The 21,715-nt window shown below is 38.4% G+C and overlaps 1 protein-coding gene across 2 annotated transcripts in view; it reads right to left on the bottom strand.

Annotated features, from left to right (window-relative positions):
- LOC149226188 (putative serine/threonine-protein kinase PBL22) overlaps positions 1-8,722 on the bottom strand; it is a 153,877-nt gene extending 145,155 nt beyond the window's left edge. The window contains exons 1-2 of one of the 2 annotated variants that reach the window (XM_089377425.1): positions 8,584-8,722; positions 3,917-4,055 (exon numbers count right to left, since the gene is read on the bottom strand). In XM_089377425.1, the coding sequence (XP_089233551.1) occupies positions 3,917-4,055; positions 8,584-8,596 (152 nt within the window). In that variant the 5' untranslated portion in view covers positions 8,597-8,722. Of the gene's footprint in view, positions 1-3,916; positions 4,056-6,253; positions 8,140-8,583 lie in introns of those variants that run through there. The other variant, XM_089377424.1, reaches the window with a different exon arrangement.
- Between the last annotated feature and the right edge of the window lie 12,993 nt (positions 8,723-21,715).

Raw genomic sequence — 21,715 nt, forward strand, 5'->3', positions numbered from 1 at the left:
GGGTATGGAACTTGTATTTGATCAAGAGAACCAAGCCCTCTATGCAGGGGAGACTCCCAATAATCAAGAGCATGTAGGATACTAGGGTATGGAACTTGTATTTAATCAAGAGCACTAAGGTCGTTCGACTATGTAGGAGGAGACTCCCAATCAAGCACGAGACAAGAAATTAGAAATTTGTCGTCGCTGATTTTGGATATTACTATTTTCATCATGTGATTATTCATGAGTAAATGTGATGTAAATTTAGAGACTTATAGTTTATGCATTGACAATTTAATCATAATCCAATAAATTAGAATGTATCATATATGCTTTATGATTGCACATATTTCTTAAATGTCCTAATATATATATATATATATATATATATATATATATATATATATATATTGCATTTCCATGTTTCCAAAATTTGGGGGGGTCACATTTTGTACCCGTGCCCGTTTCGGAAACTCGTACTCGTTTCCCCGTTTCGTGCAACTTAGCTTAAATTCATAAGTGTCCCTTGAATCATTTACATTTTCAAATTTTCAATTTTGAATTTAATATTCATATAATGAATTAAAATTTTAAATTGATTTTAATATTTGAATATTTTGATTCAATATTAATTTTGATTATTATATATATATATATATAAAAAAAAAAAAATTAATTTGTTTATTATATAATATTACTGTTCCCAATTAGTCGTTTCCTGTAAATTTTGTGGAAACCTCTATAGCCGTTCTAGACACCCGCACCCAAGTTCCCAATGTTCCCACGTTCCAGAAACTCATGCAACATAGTCATATATATATTCAAAAATAACACATGACAACAAAATTTAAAGATTCACATATTTTTTAATATGCATATGTTTCTTTTATATATTTAACTTTTATATATTATTGAAATATTGTACTTCTCTCTCTCCCTCTCTCTCTCTCTCTCTCTATATATATATATATTAATTTAAGTGTGTATGGTATAAATAAAAAATTAACACACGTACATTAATTTTTTATTTATTCAAAAAATAATAAATGAAAACAAAATTTAAAGATTAAAATATTTTTATTTAATTTAAATATGTTTCTTTTCTATATTTAACTTTTATATTTTATTGAAATATTACACTTATATTATAATTGTTTATAAATGTATAAATTTATACTATTTAAGTGTGTATGGTATAAATAAAAAATTAACATATCAAAATTTATAAATTTATATAATTTAAGTGTATGGTATCAATAAAAAATTAACATATCAGAATTGTGAAGATAAAGATAAACAACTAGAAATGAAGAATATTATTTAAAAAAGGTCGTGTTTTATGTGAATTAACAACACAACTCCCAACATCCTCCCAAAGCTAGCTTAACTTGTATTGGTCTCTCCCTCATTGTCAATTTTGACATTCAGACAACATTTTGTTGGTGCAGGCAACATAGAATTTTTTCTTAAAGCGAGTAGGTTTTAACCTTTAGGGTTTTATTATTTCTTTATTTTTTTGTTATCAACCTGTGGATTTCTTGTGATTTCATTCAATGGAAATTATGAGGAATTTCATGAAATTATCCGTGTTCGTGTTTTGCTTGAGATTTGCAAACCTCATCAAATAAATTCGCCCAGCAATGAAATTCGGAACTTTGAATTTAATCAAGTTTGTTCATCGAACCCAATGATGTAGCCTATCTATGATCTTGGTTTATGTCCCTAGACACAATATCCACGTCTTAGTTCATGTTTTCAAAGAGTAGTTAACAATAGTGTGGTTTCATTTTCCATACTAGCTTTCACTACAAGACAGATGGGCCATTTTGTTTGAGAAAATACAACTCAACATTTATAATATAAGAGTAAGACCAATCAATCACCAATAGACCATTATCATGAAAGAGGGACCCCTTGATCATATTAAATTCTTGGAGTATAAAACCTTCTAAATGTAGCTAGCGTTTTCAACTATGTGCATATTTATCAAGTCACCTTCTCAATTCCTTTGTAAGGCTCCACGGAATAGCACATCGCATGTCAAACAACAAGAAATATATCTTATAGATAGAATGATGCTACAAGTGCATTTACAAATAATGGAATGTCGATTAAATTGCATTAATGTCTCACTCTTTTTATGGGGCAACAAAGAGGAACCCAAAGAGAGTTGCAGTAGGAAGGCTGATGAAACTAATTATTGAAAAATGATAAAAAGGTGAATGGTTTCGGTTACTCCAAAGTCCAAACTAATAATTGAAATATGATGAAAAGGAAATATCATCCTCTCAAATTCACGTTAATCAAGGTTATAACCTGAATGAAGGCACTAATTGGTAGATTTGATAGTGTCATAATTAACCAGATTCCAATGTAATTTAATGGTGATGCAATATTTGCAGCTCGCATTGGGACAAATCCACCAAAGGAAGGTATTGTCTCTGTATCACCGAGTGGTAACATCAATGGCGATATGCTCTACTAAACCCTTCTTCCTCTATGGTGACACAACGGGGAAGCAATTGTGGAATTTGTAAGATGAGTAGAAGGCCTGATCCATTGTTAGTAGTTTTCCTCTCTATTACGGTATTACCATAAGCCCAAGCTTGGTAAAAAAATCCCCTCATGAGACAGGCTAGTGAGCAGAGTCCTTCAAGTCGAAGAGTTGAGAACCCTTCATAAGGCTTGAAAGTTGAATGCATTGTGGGCATAGTGTGAAACCCTTCACACTAACCTCCAGATACTACATGAAACCATGCAAAAGATTCAAAATGTCATTTCAAACATTGCAAGAACAAAAGGGAAGCATAGCAACAAACAAATCAACCATGGCTGCCAGAGTTGATGACCTTGCTAGGGGGATCAAGAAGATGAAGCATCAGCAAGACAATGCTGATTAAAGGATTGAGAGGTTAGAAGAGGTATGCCATGTAGGCAATCTGTGTGATTACAACCTTAGGGGCTGCAATAACTGTGGGAGTTTGGAGAAGGCTGAAGAAGACTATGATGGAGATGACAATGGTGCACAAAATGCAGATAAAACTCATATTGATTGACCCCATGTTGCTTCAATTTTAATTTTTAGTCCAAGCTTATGCTGAAGGGTGGTTATTCCTTTATTATGGACAATCAATATCGAAGAAGCACAAGTTCTCTTGCTTGGGATCCATTGCTAGGATACCTGTTGGAAGTTGAAACAATCAAACAAAACAGAGTCTTCATTCTCAACTCTCAACTTGTTATTTACATTTTAATACACCCTTACTATATGCTATAACTTCCTTGTGTGCATACGAACCTTGTTCATAGTCTCTACCAAGCTTAAGAATATGCCTTGCCTTTGCTTCAAGTATACTTAAAATCAGGCTTAACACCAGAAAACCATTCAGATGATAATTCAAGGATATCAGTACTGACAAATTAGCAGTAATAGTAGTGAATAATAGAATACCATTCCCTGTCACAAGTTCAGGGAAGCAAAAAATGCTCAGAATCATCATGCTGTAGTTGATAACTTAATACAAAAGCCTGTACAGTAACAACTAAAATCTGACAGAACTGGTTTTTATTTATATACAAGATAAAATTGCTAAAAATTTGGGAATCTCCCTCAACTGTCAAATTACAGGACCATGAATGACAAACACATCTGCCTCAAACACTTTGTAAAACCTGAAGCCTAATGAACCTAATACTGAATTTATCCAAATCTCAAATTGAACAATCATCCTTCTGTGCAATATAATGGACTAACATAATTCAAACAGAAATGAGGGTTTCTGGTTCCAATCTAAAAACATTGATAAGCTTCTAGGCTTGAAAGTTAGAGAATAAATCATAATGCAGGGGATAAAATCGTTCATTCCAATTAAAGGATTGAAGATGCTGTACAACTCAGTCAAATATAACTCTGTGGAGAAGTAGAGAAGCTTACAAAGAAACAATTGTGGCATTTTGCAACATCCCAGTACATTTGACACCAATCCATGCCAGTAAGCATGGTTCTCTTCCAACCCAGTTCCTCAAAATCGGTGGATCTCCAACAGCACTTTTAAATGCAAGTAGGGCTTCAGCTGAAATTGGAAGGAAAAGAGAAGAAAGTTAGGGTTCTGTTCGGAGAGATTGTCAACACTGCCTTGCAACCCCCAGATCAATAAAAAGAGCACAACCAACTAAAGCTGCCAAGCATCACTGAGATCATACAGTGTTGAAGATGATCCTAATTCAAAACAACAAAAAGCATAGACATTTTGAAGAAATGAAGATTATAGAACAACATTTCAACTTAAACCCAAAGATTATATTGGGGTCTTGTTTCTCTCTAAATTTGTTCCGTATCATAGAGAATAGCATGTTTCCCTACACGAAAGAGCTTACTGCTCATATTCTGGCAGACTATCTAGTAAACTACCATGCATGCATTCCTAGAATTGAAACTTGAAAGAGCACAACTAACTAAAGCCACCAAACATCACTGAGATCACACAGCGTTGAAGACAATCCTAATTCAAAACAACGAAAAGCACAGACATTTTGAAGAAATGAAGATTATAAAACAACATTTCAATTTAAACCTAAAGATTACATTGCGGTCTGCTTCTCTCTAAATTTTTTCCGTATCATAAGAGAATAGCATGTTTCCCTACATGGAAGAGCTTACTGATCATATTTTGGCAGACTACCTAGCAAACTACCATGCATGCATCCCTAGAATTTGAAACATGCCTTCGGATTTAGCAGCCTTTGGAACTGACCTTTATTTTTTGCATGCTTCCATGAACGAAATAAATTATTACTATATAACATTATTCATTAATTAAACCAATGTTGCAACTAATAATTCCAAGTTTTTCAAGTTGCCAAGTTTTTCAGGTCTAAGCTTATGTTTGCAGATATTTTCTGAGTTTTCCAATATTTTCACTGATATTTCCAATAAGTTTCTTTCTGGACTCTCGGCAATATATTCCCCAAAAAGATAGTTACAACATTGATCAAAATACAAGAGAGAGTGCACCAAAAAGTAGTCATGGACACTTCCATGACTAATGTGCATATCAAAGGGGCTTCATACCCCTTTTTTCCTGTGGTTGTTCAAGCCGCTAGGTCCTTCGGGAGTTATCAGGCTTGCAAAAAGCCTACGGACAAACAGTTATGCTATTCTCACATGTTAGATAGAAGAATCTATCTTGTAAAAGCCCAATGCCTGTGACTTTAGAGAATCAGCCTATAAAACAGAGACATTATAGTTAGAAACTCTGTTGTTCCATTCGGACAAGGAGAATTCATCAGCTTTGTGGGGCTCTTCGCAGTTTGATAGTTTAATAGCACATTGCTATACAGCATTTTAAAGTCTGTTTATATGTCCATGATATTTCCATTTTATCCTAGGAAGTTCAACAAGAAGCCTACGAGCATTGGAAAGGGTTCAATATCCAAACCCCGAGTTCCTATCAATCATCAAAGAAACTAACAAGATGGAAAATGCCGTTGTAAATTGGTACCCAGTTTCGAAAGACAGGTTTTGGTAAGCACATGGCTATTGTACCTGTAGAGTGTTTTCCGTCTAAATAAATTGTGGACTTAACAGTAATAAAATCTATTGGGGACTGTTCATGGAATAAAAACCTATTCCACAGCCAACCATAAAAGGACAAAACCTCCTCACAAGACCGGCCATACACTCACTCGGCATCTGGGATTCTGGCACTACTTGTCTCCACTTTCTGTACTCAGTCACTTCTTCCCACCACTTAAATTTAAAATTTATTTTGGCTTGGCAGCCCATCCAAATCCAAACATGTCAAGCCTAGGCTGAGATACATGTGAAATCCTGTTTATAAGAGAAAATCCATGTATTTCCCCATAATTGTTAACAACATCAAGAGGCTTAATACATAAAAGCTTCTGAAATCTTCAACTTCTGATGAAGAAGCCTTGCCTCATCGATAGTTCATCTTTTCTAAGAGGACGCATTCATTTCAGCTTTGTCCTGAACTTATTTGGGGGAAAAGGAAAACGACAGTTTGAAGCTTCAAAACTAAGGGCGATGCAATGGGAAGAAGGGCATACGAGCTAACTGTCTACCACACTTTCGAAGATAATCCTGGGGGAAGCAAAGCGGAGGAAATGGAAAGAAAGGCATGTGTTTAAAACTTTCGTATTTTCGAAGACAGCCGGGAAAAGGGTAGCATACATTCATCACAACAATAAAAACAATATCTTGAACATGAGGAAAGCGGTAGAAATGAATGCAGCGATAAGGGTACCATACCATAACCTTTCTGTTGCGATTCGGATGCCACCTGCATTGTCTCAGGTGATCGAAATAAGAGAAGTATTAGCAGTGGCAGCAGTGACCACTGCAAGCGGCACATTGTCAATGATCATGAGTGCGAAGGGCATTTCCAATGGATTTCACTGGTACGCATCTCCTTTTAGTTGGGGCACTCTATTTTTGCAATCCTCGTCCACTTTCTACTGTAAATGCATTATTATTTGAGCTTGCATGTCTGTGGAAGGAGTAGATAAGAGGCCAAGAACTGAACTTTATTGGAGGTAGAGAGCTTTTGTGAGGTCAGCCACACATGTGCAACTTTGATTCAAGTTTTGGGAGGGGCCAGGTGAAGGGAATCAGACAAGACAGCTAGAACAGTAGAAATGCCGGTGAAAAAGGGCTGTTGCAATCAATCACTATCTAATTGCCAGGGAAGCGGCCGGGCAAGGAACAATAAGAGTGCAACCTGCAGCCACCTACCCTCAACAGCTTTTATAAGCGATTTCCGACCCAACAAAGGATTGAGCTCCCACCAAAATCTAGTGACATGGGCTCCAGGGAAACATATCAATTAATCAATGCAGGCATAGTCCATCACCATCATTGGATAGCAAGATAACAAACAAGTTTCAGTACGGAACAAAGGTCTTGAGTTGCAAGATACAAATCTAATGTGACGGGCATCAACGAAATATGCAAGTTCCAATGGGCAATAAAGCTTCAGAGCTCCGCATTGAAGGTCCAATGTCCAACATGGCTCTGGAGCTCCTAAGACAAATCTAAGGATATGCACACTGAGAAAGGATACAAGGCTTTGGTACCCAGCAGAGATTCGGTGCTCCTTCTACAACTGCAAAACAGCAGGGCATTGACGAAACATATGAAGTTCGATACCTAGCAGAGGTATGGAGCTCCCAGCACCCAAATCTAATGAGATAGGCACTGAACAAACATGTAGCATTTAATAGCCAATAGGGTTCTAGAGTTCTGAACGCAGAAGCAAAGAGCTGAGCATTGCATATTACATCCAAAGTTCAACACCCAACAGCGGCCTAGAGCTCCCAGCGCAAATCTGAAGAGATGGGCATTGAAAAAACATGCAAACTAAGCAATGCATATGCAATCCACTTCATGTTCTCTTATCCAAGCGATATAAATTTAGAACCCGCATAATCTCGTGGCCCTTGAACTTCTAGAAAGAGCACTGGACAAATTTGCAAAACAACGAGCTCAATGCAACGCAATGCGGAGGTGAGCGAATAAAGAATATCCCCACCTACCACTTGCAAGGCTGTTTAATCGCTGACCCCCTCCTCTCACTCTAGTAAAATTTCAGAACACAGCAGAGTGTGAAGGGGTGTGTAGAAGGAATCTAAGAAGAGGGGCATTGAGCAAATAGGCATTGTATGTACAACTGAAAGTTCATAGACGAGTAGCAGCTAATCAGTACAGTGTAACAGGCAGACAGACAGGCAGAGACACAGACAGACAGGTGAAAGCCAAAAAAGGTGTTAAAGGAGGAGGATGGCGGAGCAGTCAAAGACTCTGGCCCTTTTGCCAGCAAAGCCTGTTATGCTATACTTGATTGCCTATTGATTACTTGAACTCCCAACAAAATAAAATAATGCTCAATAATAATGTTAGGATGAGAGGGACTCCACCACAACAACGACGCCAAAACTAAACTACGGCTAGTATCCATTCATTTCCTTCCATTTTTCCATCTTTGCTATAAATAACTCGACTTGGATAATCATAGATTGCATGCAGAATCCATTTTCCAGCGAAAACAGACTGGTAAGAAAAAACCTAAAACACAGAACACAAGATAACTTCCTTCCCCGCTTAAAGTGGGCGCAGTGAACTAAATGGGAAAATAAGACTCATTACTTTTAATTTAGGAAATTACTTTAAAAGCCCGTCTTTGTTTATTTTCATTTCTGAAATTACTTTGCAAACCCATTTCACTTCATTTTCCCCTTAAATTACTTAGAAATCTAATTTTCAGATATTTTTATTTCTGAAATCACGTTAAAAACCCTAATTATTTTTCATTTTCTAAATTACTTAAATATCCATTTTCGTAATCTGTTATTTCTGAATTTAAAAGCCCTTTTCCCGGTCACCTTCATTTCTGGCAGTTCTTTCAAAAAAAACAGCTCAAATCCAAAAAGACTGCATGGCAGTTCCAGCTGTGAGATCCTATATTCATTAAGTTCATTTTTATTCATTTATTTTTGTTTCTAGAAAAGCCATCTTTCTAATTTATTTCATTTCTGAGATCAATTATTTTGATTTATAAAGTTACTGACAAAACCCATCTTCACCTGTAAACCCCATTGTTCTGTTCTGAAATTAGTCAGCAAACTCATTTCCCTGATTATTTTCTTCTCAAATCACCTGCCAAAACCTATGAAAAAAGTCATTTCCAATTTTAACTGTAATTAATTTGATTTTAAAAACTCATTTTATTGTTAAAAAAACCATTTTCCCACTTTTAATTTTGAAATAACGTGATAAAAAACCCTATTTTTCTTCAATTTTATTTCTATAAAAAGTATTTTAAAATCTTTTTAAATTTCCCCAATTTCCTACTGTGTCTTTAACTCCGCCTGACCGAATAATTGTGCCAAATAATCAGGCCGAATTTAATATCACTTCCAATCCCGAACTTTCCGTTATGTGTACGAACGGCGCAGAGTTGACGGTCAACTCTGCCGTTTCCGTCGAGCGTTACAACTGGCGACGGTGCGACTAACCTTGACCGCGGTGGTAAACCACATTGGGTTAAGGGCTGGATTCCAAACCCCGATTATATTAAGATTAAATTAAGCTTTAGATTCGCACCTTTGTCATCTCATGTCACAAGTAATTATAATTAATTCTCCGCTACCAAAAAACTAACGTTGCTAAACGTTTTAAAATAGTTTCAGTACATGGAAAGGATTTTGTCACATTAGTTTACCACAACAGGCTGTGAGAATCCAATTGAGAAAATATAGATGGGTCATGGTCATTATCCACAATTCCCTTCAAGTCCCCACCTTTCCGAATCTTTAGCTAACAAACTTGTGGAAAATCCATATTCCTTGTGGTGCCAACTAGAGTTCTCAATGCATGCCACCCACTTTCTCTCAACTCGACTAAAATGAAACAAATCTTTCTTTTTCTAAGGTGCACGAGTTTGGTGGATTTAATATATTAGTTTTCAACTTCAATGTTGATATAATTATTATTTATTTCGCTTTCATGTTTTGAGGATAATTTTTAAATTCTGTTAATATCTTTGAGGATAATTTAAATTTTAGTTTATATATATCTTATTTTAATTTTATAATTATTTTATTAATTTAACATTGTTAATTTGGATAAAGGTTTTAAAGATAATAAATTCAAAAAATCAACATCACATATCTTTAATTTTTTTACCATTTGGATAAAGGTTTTAAACATAATAAATTCAAAAAATCAACATCACATATCTTTATTTTTTTTACCATTTGGATAAAGGTTTTAAAGATAATAAATTCAAAAAATCAACATCACATATCTTTAATTTTTTTACCATTTAAAGATAATAAATTCAAAAAATCAACATCACATATCTTTAATTTTTTTACCATTTTATATAGGTATATAAAATATGAAATAATATTATATATTTAAAAATTTACTAATCTCGTTTTATTTTTATTTATTTTGTTTAATTTTGTAATTAAAGTAAGAGTTAATAAACATTGAGTCATGGGTACTCAAGGTCTCTATTTGAACAGATGGAATCCTGATTTTGATCCAGCTAAAGATGTCCCGTCGGCGATTCCAATGTGGGTAAGGCTTCTGAATCTTCCTATGCGTTGCTGGAACTGGGACTCCCTCCAACATATAGGCAACGCGCTGGGTAAATTCATAGATCGCGCAAACACCAAGGATCAATATGACTGTGTTCGGATCTGTGTCGAAGTAAATCTAGAAGTGGGACTGCTAGAGGCTATAAAGATAAATGTAGGAAGTTGGACTCATGTACAAAAACTTGACTATGAGCAGCTTCCTTTCAAGTGCCGCAAGTGCCAGGAATACAGACATTTTGCCAAGAACTGCACAAAAAATGAAGAGGCGGTGCAAGGGAAGGAAGAAGGATGGAAGCAAGTCAAAAGGTCAAGGGCTAACCCTAAACTCTCAAATCCTCCTGGAGCTACAAAAGGAAAAGGGTTGTAGCCTTCTTCTAGTGGCCAACCAAAGGCACAAGAGAATGCGTTCACCCCTCTTTCCTCTACCTCAATTGAAATGCATGAAACAAAACAGCAGTAGAAGGAGGCAAATGAGAAAGAGATCCTTGGAAATTCCAGGCAAGGTGAGAGCACAGCAGTAAGCCCTAAGGAAAAGGCTACAGATATAGAAGAGGAAGACATAGATTCTGAAGAATCTAAGGAGGAAGGAGAAATAGGGGACTCCCAAACATTGTCCCATAGATCGACAAGAGGAAGGAAAATTGAACGAGAAAAAAGAGAGCGAGTAACATATAAAGACAAACTCCAAGGCAGCCAGCCAACGTTGGAGAAGCTGCTAGCAAAGACACCAAAGATTACAAGAAGCCATGGACAGGGGCCCAAAGGGGCCACCCATTCTCAGAAAGGTAAATAATGAATATTGTCTCCTGGAATTGCAGGGGGTTGGGGAACAAGCAAAAAGAAGAAGCAATGAGAAGTTTGATTAGAATAGAAACCCCAGATATCCTTCTAATCCACGAGACTAAGTTGGAGGAGAAGAGCTTCCTCCAAATAAGCAGGAACCTATGGATAAAAAGTGAAGGGCAGGCTGTCTCAGCCTGAGGCGCATCGGGAGGGCTGGGAGCTCTCTGGATTGAAGACAAGTTGGAATTGGTCAATGGAAAGTAGAATACACACTGGTAGTTTATGCAACTCATAAGCCGAGAAACAAGGGAGGCCTTTAGCCTCTTTAATGTGTATGTGCCGGTAAATGCAGGGGAAAGAAGCAATGTTGGGACTCAATCAAACTCATGGTTGAGGAAGAAACGTTGAGAAATATTATTATCGCAGGGGATCTGAATATAACCCTAAGCTCCTCCGAGAAGAGAGGTGGCAGCATAGTAAGAGACCCAGCGAGGGAATGGGTGGAGGATATCATGCAAGATTGGGATCTGCTCGACATCAAACCTCTGAAAGGTAAGTATACTTGGTCAAATAAAAGAATTGGCCCTGGCCATATTGCTACGAGATTAGATAGATTTCTTATTCAAAGTTCCTATCTACTCCTTGGTTTAGAAGCTAGGATGCTCATCCTGCCATGCAGTATTTCGGATCATAAACCCATAAATCTAGAACTCTCAGCACACATAAATTTTGGGCCCATTCCTTTTCGTTTCAGTGCTCTATGGATAAGGTATCCAGACTTTATGGATAAGGTTAAAGAGAGCTGGAATCGGCCTGTCACAGGGTCCCCTTTCTTTGTTTGGGAAGAAAAATTAAGAAGAGTAAAGGTTGCTTTGAAAAGCTAGGCTAAAACTCTTCCAAATCCGGCTGATGAAAGGAGGATGGCCCATGCCTCCCTCGAGAAGCACCAACTGCAGATGGAAGAGGAGGAACCCACGGAGGAATCGACAGTCATAGAAGGAAATCTACAACAAAAATTCCACAAAGCTTGTCTGCAAGAGGAAGAATATTGGAGGCAGAAATCCTGTAGCCTGTGGTTGAAAGCGGGAGACAGGAATACCTCCTTCTTCCACAAACAGGCCCAAGCTAGAAGGTCCTTCAACACAATTTCTGAAATAAAAGAAGATCGCGTTACCCATAAGGACTTTACAAGCATCAAAGGGGCTGCCTTCTCCCACTTTGAGAAACTATATAGTGAAGTTGAGGGAATGAGCCAGGACACTATGTTCTTGGATGTTGTCCCCTCCAAGATCTCTTCAAATATGAATCAACAACTAGAAGCTAAAGTCACCAGAAAAGAGATAAAGGTTGCACTCTATGAAATGGAGCCAGACAAAGCCCCGAGTCTGGATGCCTTCACTACCAGATTCATTCAAGTCTGTTGGCAAATAGTGAAGAAGGATCTGCACAGAATGGTATCCAAATCTTAGTGCTGCCAGAAAATTGGAGGAAGCATGAATTCTGCCTTTCTCGCCCTCATTCCAAAGGAGAAGGGAGCCAGCACCTTTAACAGGTTTCGTCCGATTTCGTTATGCAACATTGGCTACAAGCTCATAACAAAAGTGATTTCCAATAGATTGAAGGTCCTCTTGCCCTCCATTATTCTTGAAAACCAAGGGGGTTTCATTTAGGGCAGGCAAATCGTGGACAACATAATCCTTGTGCAAGAGGCGATTCATTCTAGCTTGCTGATGAGCCCCAAAAATGGGTAACTTATTGGGCTCATTTTTCCTATTGTTCAACATTTATCCACCATTCTTCATAGTTTATGCATGCTTTTGAAGTATGTTTATGTTAATTGAATGAATGAGAATAGTCACTTGACCATGAAGGCTAATACGTGTTTGCTGCAGATTTTTTGACAACTTTTGGACCAAGGTCAAGCATTTATGGACCATTTGACAGCCAAATACGAGGGGACAAGGCTGAGGATTCGTAGGAAGGGTGTCTCCTGCACTAAATGACCCCTTCCTCGAGTTCTCCACCATCAGCTCGGAGTTCAGCAGCCCACCAAAGTCGATTTCCAAAGGCAGCCGAGCAGCTTTTATGAAGTGGTTGAGTATTGCAGTTTTGAGCAGCCAAGCCCCTTGAATTAAGGAGGACTGCTGGAGGTCCTCGTAGTGCATAAGTAGGAAGGCTTCCAGCCTTCGTAGGTTACTTGTTGAACATTTGTATTTCGCACTATAGTGCTGCTTCATTTCTGAGCCCATTTTGGAGCTTTTGTTGTAACACATTTTGGACATGGTTGTTTTTCGAGTAATGGAAACCAGTTTTATGTTGCATCAGTTCTGAGCTTCTTTTAGGAGCCTGTAGCTCTTGGGGTTGGGCCCAACCCAAGTGCTAAGACCTCCTCCATGTACTGTTATATGTTTTTCTTTACTGTCTTCATAAAATAGTTTATGTTAGTAGATTAAAATCTTGCTTGGTTATCTAGGTCAGTTTTGATGATTGAAAAATCTTTCATGTTTCAGAGTGATGTGATAGCTTGATAGCAGAAAAGCTCTTCGAAAAAGGCCATCAAGCAACCTTGGATCTCACCTCTCCCTCCTCGGGACCATGAGCTGAGACCACAGTGTCCTTGCTGCCACAAAAACATTGTTCTTGCTTCTTCATGCAATTGCTAGTGTTAGTTTCTCAGTTGCAAAAGTTGATCCTAGATGTGATTGCATGCTTAGGTTCATTCTTGCTTGGTTTTCATGAGTTGTTTCACATGATTTTCTACCAAGGGATTTATGTTCATCATGATTGCTAGTTCCTAGGTCAAATTAGGTTAGAATAGCTAGATACTTGGTTTGCATGATCTTTGTTTGGTCAGTTTCAAGAAGTAGTGTGCAGAACACCTGAGAAACCTCCCTGCTTACCCTTCCTCCATCAGCGCAACCTGTTCCATCCTCTAACTCAGATTCTTGCTGTTCGTTTGCCACACTTTCTCACTTTGACCTAATTTCCATATTTTTGTGCAACATTGCTCTACCCCTCCTTGAACAAATCCAACCATCCTCATCACTTCTTAGCTTCACCTGCTAGGTTCTAAACCTCTTCACCCCCTCATCCAACCTCCATTTCCACTTCTCTACCTTTCTTCCACCATCAACCCTCCAAAATCTCCTTTCGGAACATCCTGTAGAACCCCTGCAGACTTCCTGTAGAAGATCATGAGAGCGGTTTTTCGATATGCAATCACTGTGAAACTCTCTGGAAAGGTGTTAGGGACCCCTTAGGCCCTCTTCTCACCTTCCCAACCTCCTGCAAGCGCCCTCACCATTTCCTTCCATCAGTCAACCTCTGCACAGTCAAAATAGTTAAGCACATGCATAATAATTCTACAAGATTACTAAAAAATACAAAAAGACGTTCCTTCTCAGATTTCACTACAAGAGTAGCTTAGTCACATGCATTCTACATTTCTAGAAGTCAATGGCATCCATTTCCGCTACTTTCATCTTTTTCCTTGCACCGGTAGGGTTAGTCTGTAGAACTAGGGTTTTCATTCCTTTTTCACTTTCAACTTCTTTCTGCAAGTAGACTAGCTTCCTTTGAGTTAGCTTTCATCCATCACTATTAAAAGCTTCTTCTCAGAGCTCATAGAAGTTGGCTTAAGCTCCTAGCGGACTGTGCCAACTAATCCAGTGACAGCTGCGGAAAGAGCTAGTACTTGTGCATATAGCACCGTCGCTTCCAAGTTTGTTACGAACTACCGGGTTGATAGAAGTAAAGAAGGGAGTCCCAGGAGTTGCAGCATTATTGCTGCAATACTGGAGCCCACCACTTGCAATGGAAAGAAAAAGGTATGGTGATCAAGCTGGACCTTGCTAATGCGTTTGACAGAGTTCATCACAAGTTTGTCTTTGGCGTGATGCACAAGTTTGGATTTGATCAGGAGTTTATCATATGGGTCCGGGCTTGCATCTCTGAACCTTGGATTGCCCCTCTGGTGAATGGAAGAGCAACGGAGTTCTTTAAAGCCTCTATATGGTTGCGCTAAGGTTGTCCTCTTTCTCCTCTTCTTTTTGCTTTGAAAGCTTCAGTCTGAGTTTTTATTTAGAAAAGTGCCAAATAGACCAAGAAATTATGGGTCTTAGGATCGCTCGAGGTGTCAAGGATATCAACCATGCATTGTTTGCTGATGATTCTCTTTTGTTGGGTGTTGCCTCCGTATACTCTGCCTCCAGATTCAAAAAAGTGTTGGAAGATTTCTGTAGGACTTCGGGCAGCAAACTAAATGAAGGAAAATGCCATTTTTATGGCTAGAATATCTCCAACAGTGAGCTCTCCTCAATTTCTAGATGTATGGGTTTCGCTGGCTCTACTTCTTGGAACTCCTTCATCTATTTGGGACTTCCTATCTTCCAAAGGAAGAACTCCAGTAAATATTGGCTTCCAATGGTCGAGAAATTTAAGAAAAAAATCCAGTCTTGGGGCTTCTCATGGTTGAACCTTGCAGGGAAAACAGTGCTTATTAAGTCTGTCCTATCTAGCCTACCCATCTTCCAATTCTCGGCCATGTTGGCTCCCTCCAGCATCCTCAAGAAGATGGAGGAATGGATTCGAACGTTCTTTTGGAAAGGAGGCAAGCAAAATGACAGGAAGATCCCCCTTGTCAGTTGGGACAAAGTTTCCAAACCTCTGCTAGAAGGAGGTCTGAATTTCAAGGACCTGAGGACTCAAAATATTGCTATGGGGGCTAAGATTCTATGGAGACAAATAGCTTCGAAACTGAGCTGGGCCCAAAAGGCGTTATGGAAGAAATATTTCAGGGGTCAGAGGCTACAAAGCTTGGATGACCTCACCCACACCAGCAAAGGCTCTCAAATTCATAGGCTTTGCATGCAGGCCTTACCACTGATACAAAAGCATTCCTATTGGATCCCGGGTAATGGCAAGCTCATTAATATTTGGACTAATAAAATCATGAGCAAAGAACCTTTGGGTGAAGTCCAAGAGCTCTCTGAGCTTTGAAACTGGATGTTAAATAGTGGCATCAAAACATTGTGGATATTTCTAGCTGGAAGGATAATTCGTTGGTAGGCTGGAAAAAGACTAAAATGCCGGATGCCCTAGATCAGGTGTGGTCATTCCTTAAGGGAATGAGCCCGATGAGCATCAGGAAACAAGACAAGAGAGGCTGGGGCTCTCTAACTGGTTCTTATACTATTGCACAAGGCTATGCACAGCTCAGAAAAATTCCCCGCGTCCCTTGCTGCCCAGCGACTTGCCGAGGACTCTAGGGGCAGAAATGTGTGCCAAAAATCAATTTCTTTTTCAGATGGTTGTTGTGCCACAACAACATTTTAACTGAGGATAGACTGAAAAAGAGAGGCTTCCTAGGCCCTTCTAGATGTAATCTTTGTCTAGAAAATGAGGGAAATGCCACCCATTTATTGATTGAATGCAGGTTCGCCAAGAGTATTTGGGCTGACGCGTTTTCCTCATGGGGATCCTCTGTACGTCTGCCAAACTCGATTGTTGGATACTTTGCTGATTGGGCTCATCTCTATCCTGGAAAACTCCCCAATAACAACTGGTTCAAGGCAGCTTGAATGGTTTATCCAAAATTCATTTTTTGGCAAATATGGATTGAGCGCAACCACAGAATTTTTCAAGAAAAAGCGTAGAAGGGTAACCTTGTTTTGTCAAAAGCCAATAGTCTGCTCAAGGAATTTCTCAGTGAGAAATTTGAGAAGGTGGGAAAAAATAACTTAAATCTTCAAGAACTGGCGTGGGGGAACAAGCTTGGCCTTCAATTTTCTAAGGATGAGAGACAGTTCCAAACTACGAAAAACTGGCAGATCAGGCTTGCTAAGGGCGATTTACGCATTTGGCTCCATAATTGTGACAGTTCTTCCTTGTTTTTTGATGGGACCGGCAAAGGCAATTCAGGAACTGCTGGGGCTGGAGGTGTCATCAGGAATGCGAATGACTGCATAGAGAACAGGTATGCTTGGGCCCTGGGTCACAATACAAACATGCAAGCTAAGGTCATGGCTTTATTGCAGGGTCTTAAGCATTTATAGGTTCTTGGTATTGAGAAAGCCAATATTCTTGGTGATTCCCAATCCTTGATTCGAATTCTTGTGGATAACACGTCCCCAAGGGACTTTTGGCTAGCAAGAGTGGTTGCTAGAATAAGGAAGCTAGTTGGTTCCTTTCTTCGGGTGAATTTTTTCCACAGTCTTCGGCAGAATAATAAGGAAGCAGATGCGGAAGCCAACAAAGCAGCCCTCCTTCCTGCAGGTACCTGGATAAGAGATGGGGTTGAAGATTGGGATCCAATCCCTTAATTCTGTATATCATGTATTACTGTATTTTACTTCAACAATTTGTCTGTATTCACAAGCATGGGGAAATTAGGGAAATAGGCTTGACTAATAGAGTTAAGAAGATTCAGAACATTAAGGTTAAGAAGTCAGTTTTTCTATATGTTGAGGATAGCTGGTTCATGGGCTTCCTAAATGTAACCGGCCAGCAGGCCTTGGATTTCTTTTAATACAAACTATATCCGTTTTCGTTAAATAAAAAAGAGTTAATAAATATTGAGTCACAATATATTTGCTATAACTCTAAACAAACTTATGTTATTAGATCTTTATGCGTGGAGATTTAATGGTGTATATTTTATTTCAAATTGTAATAAATGTGCTACAATTTAGTACATAATATTTGTTATTGGAATAAAAGGTTTTGAGTTGATATAAATTCACTTTATTTTAAGATTTAGATGGTTTATTTATACTAAAAGTTTTATCAATATGAAAGTTGGTATTGGAGTACAAGTATTTGGATTAATGTAATAGTATTACATTATGAGGTAAAGATTGTTTATAACATATTAAATATATTTAAAAGATTTGAGAATCTAAATTGCTTTTAGAGTGCAAGTCTAATAGTCAATGTGGCATTAGTTTGGTTGTTTGGGAGCACGGTTTGTTCTCTCCTCTACCTAGATTCAATTTCTGCAAAGATGGGCTCCCTTGGAGCCTTGGGATTGAATCCTCGTCATCTTCGGGGTTTTTGCTAGGAGTTTCTCTAACATTGGCTCGCTGCCCTGGAGCTCGTCCTTATAAGTTTCTTGTTCTCTTTTTTCCTTTGCTGACTTGCGTCCTCTTGTAGATCTTCTAGGAGAAGACTATGATTCACCTATTTCCCCTTCTTCCTCTGATTCCTCGGACTCTTGTGTTTCCTCCTCCTCTTCTGATATCCTCCCCTTGGATCTCTCTGGTACACTTTTGGTGGAGGGGGAGGCTTTAGATGGAGAGGCCTCCTTTGGGATTTCTGTCTCCTGGGTGGTCATGATTTCAGATCCAAGGATCTCGAATTTATTTCCTTGGCTTTCCATGGATGGTTTCTGAGCAGGACCCGCTTGAGGAGCTTTAGCATTTGCATTTGCATTCTTCTTGTGAGAAGTTTTGGAGCGCTTTGCCTGGTTCCATCCATCTTCCTTCCCTTTTTCTTCCACCCCTTTGGACGGGCAGTCTCTGGCAAAGTGTCCGTAGACGTGGCACTTCCGGCATTTGAATGGCAGCTGCTCATAATCTAGTTTCTGTACATGAGTCCAGGGACCTACAACTATTTTGATGGCTTCCGGTAGTCCGACCTCCAGATCTACCTCCACACAGATTCTGGCACAGTCGTACTGATCTTTGTTGTTGGCCTTGTCTATAAATTTTCCAAGGGTATTTCCTATGTGCTTCAGAGAATCCCAGTTCTAGCAGTGAACTGGAAGGTTGGGGAGTCTCACCCACACCAGGACTGCTGTAGGCACATCCACTGCCGGATCGAAGTCTGGCATCCATTTATTTAAATACAGACCTTGAGGGCCCATGAAGTAAGGGCCATTCCTAAAAATGAGATCTTTGTCCTATTTTGCAGAGAATTCAAACAAGAAATATCCTCTTTCGAGGAAGTAAGAGGTTACCTTGTTTTTTATCAAAGGTGCCCAGTTCCTGGCGACCCAGTTCTCAGTTGATTTCGGGGAAGGCCAAAGTCCTGTAAACTGACTGACCAGAGCTCGATCTGCCAGAGACAAGGCTACTTGGATCAGTCCTTTTGGTGGAAGAGTGATCTCAGGGATATCTTCTAGCTTTTTCACAAACTTTGCAGCTTCCATGCATTTCTTCTTAGGCAGAGAGGCTAGCAAGGTTTTGAAGGCCTTAGCGGCGAAAGGCGGATGAGGAGAGGGAGGCCCCTATGGGGGAGTCAGCTCCTCCATGAAGAGCCAGCAGACCCAGGCAGGTCGGCCGCAGCCTGCTGCAAAGCCCTCGGTGGACATGCTCGCAGGATCAGAACATGCAGAAAGCGGACGCACTCACAGGCTTCAGATCGTGCAGAATGCGAATCTCACAGGTTGCAGAGCTCGTTCCTCCTACAATCACTTTTTGTACAGACTATTGTTATGCACTACTTTTGGTACATGTTCTTAATTGTTGCTATTTTAGATGTGAAGAGATTCCTTAAACTTATGCATGAAGCAAACCCTTTACGATAACAATAGTCCCCTTCTATATGTGGAATCAATACTTGACGCTATTCGATATAAAGTTTTTTTTTTAACACTAATGTTTTGTCATATTTATGTCTTTATGAAAAGAAAAGAAAAAAAGAAGAATAAGAAGAAGTCATATTTATGTCATCTTTAAGACAAAGTTTTATTTATTTATTTATTTGAATAAGAAGTCGTATTTATGTCATCTTTGAGACAAAGTTTTATTTTTTTTAATGGGGTTTTGTATTATGGATATAATGTTCACTAGTTATTTTTCCTCATGTTTATTTTTAGTTGTTGTTTTAAAGTGCTTCAAAATTAGGTATAGATATAGATATCTGCAGTGTGGTTATTTTAAAGTGCTTTACAAAAGTGTAAACATAATATAAATATTTATTATGCTTTTAATTTTATTAATGGTTTCTTCCTAAGGGTAAAAGATTATTTCATATGGGGTAACGTATATTGATGAATGAGACTCCAACTCGGACTTTATGGCTTGATGATATTTTTTCCATGTCACTTCTCTTTCCTTGTGATGTGTTTTATGTAGGCAGCAAACTAGGCTTATTTGTGAGATTCAACTTAGATATTTTTGGAACAATAGTCTTTCTACTATCTATATTCTCATAAGGAGAATCTTTTTTTGGTTATGGTTAGGTCTCCCATGTGGAAAAACAATCGAGACTATGTAATCATTGTACACCTCAGTGTTTCCAATTAATCAAATTTCATCTTACCAAAAAAATATAAAAATAAATAATTAGTTTCTATTTTTTTTAGCAATTATTAATTGATAAATTATTGTTGAAATTAATATTTAATAAGTGATAGTATATATTAATAAATTATTATAACATTTTCATTATGTTTTATTTCTTATGAATTTTCTCACTTGTACCAACATAATTATTACTAATTGCACTGAATATAATTTTAAAATATTTTGGAAGAGTAAATATACCCACCCATAAACTTTTTAATTGACATTTTTTAAATATAGTAAAACAACTTCATTCATTTATTACAATACTCCAAATGGGAAAGGATGTACTTGCATTTTTTCTATTTGAAGACAAATCTATAGTTTATTTTGTGACAATAATTTGTTTTAATATTTATAAGTTACTCAATTTAATCAATAAAAGTATAAAAAAAAATACATAAACAAAAAAATATAAAATAATCCAATAAGATAGAAATAGGTACATCAATACTTAATTTTAAAAATTGAAAAAAATATATAAAATAAAAATATACCATATAGAAAAACTAAATTTAGTTACCAACATTTAAGAAAAGACAAAAAAATATTTTCTCAAAATAAATAAAATTACAACTATACTACAATACAAACATAATATAATCTATAAATTATAAAGAGCCATCACATTAAATGTTCCCTTAAACACTCACAACTTCTATATATCTTCTAATCCATCTAAATAATAAAGTTTGAAATGGGCTCTGACGTGGCCGCAAGATGGAAGGAGGCGCGTGCGCACTGCCGAACTAGCAAAAGATTAGGGTAAAAACATTTTACTGTAGCTAACTGCGGCATTTTGCTGCAACAGTCACAATCCTCCCGATAACAATCGACATTTGGCTCCTGCTCTCGTGGTCAACTGTTTCTCCGATGGTCTCGGTGGCGGTTCCCGACATCATGGACAGTATGGATTTCGAGGAGGAGGTAGACTACTCCCTAGACCCGTATTACGGGCAGTCTATCTTCCGTAGCCCTAACCCTAACCATACCAGCTCTGAATTGCTACCGCTCTCAGTTCCGGTTTACCCTTCCTCTGTGTCGGTTGTCACTCTGCCTGGTTATTCCTCATCCCCATTACAATTTGGCTCGCTCTCCCTTGAATCTTCGGGCCTTGACTGCCCTCCGCTATCCCCCAGGACCCTAAACCTACTCACGGTTGTATCTCCTCCATCGCCAACATTCGACCCGATCCCTTCGATCATTCCCCCGCCTCCATTTGTTTCTGATCCCCTCAATCCATCTAACCCTAGCACTCTCCCCTCAGGCAGCTTTGAAACACCCGTGATTAGGGGCAAAGCAGTGGCACCGCAGACTCAAGAAGGCACATATCCGCTGCAAGGACACCCATCTGCTCCACGGACTGGGAAGAGAAAAGTAAAGTGTGTGAAATCTTCCACAAAGGATCTCACTGTCATGTTTGGAGAGGATATTCCGATGGGAGAGGTAGTGGACAAGGCCAATACAGTACTAGTTAGGCATGTTAGAGGAAGGGCATATTCAACGGCAAGATTAACAAGCTGAGTCAAGGAAATTTGGGGCAA

This window comes from Pinus tabuliformis, chromosome J, assembly GCF_031772625.1.
Source record: "Pinus tabuliformis cultivar Carrire ecotype Pingquan chromosome J, CPIR1, whole genome shotgun sequence".
In the NCBI taxonomy this organism is placed as follows: Eukaryota; Viridiplantae; Streptophyta; class Pinopsida; order Pinales; family Pinaceae; genus Pinus; species Pinus tabuliformis.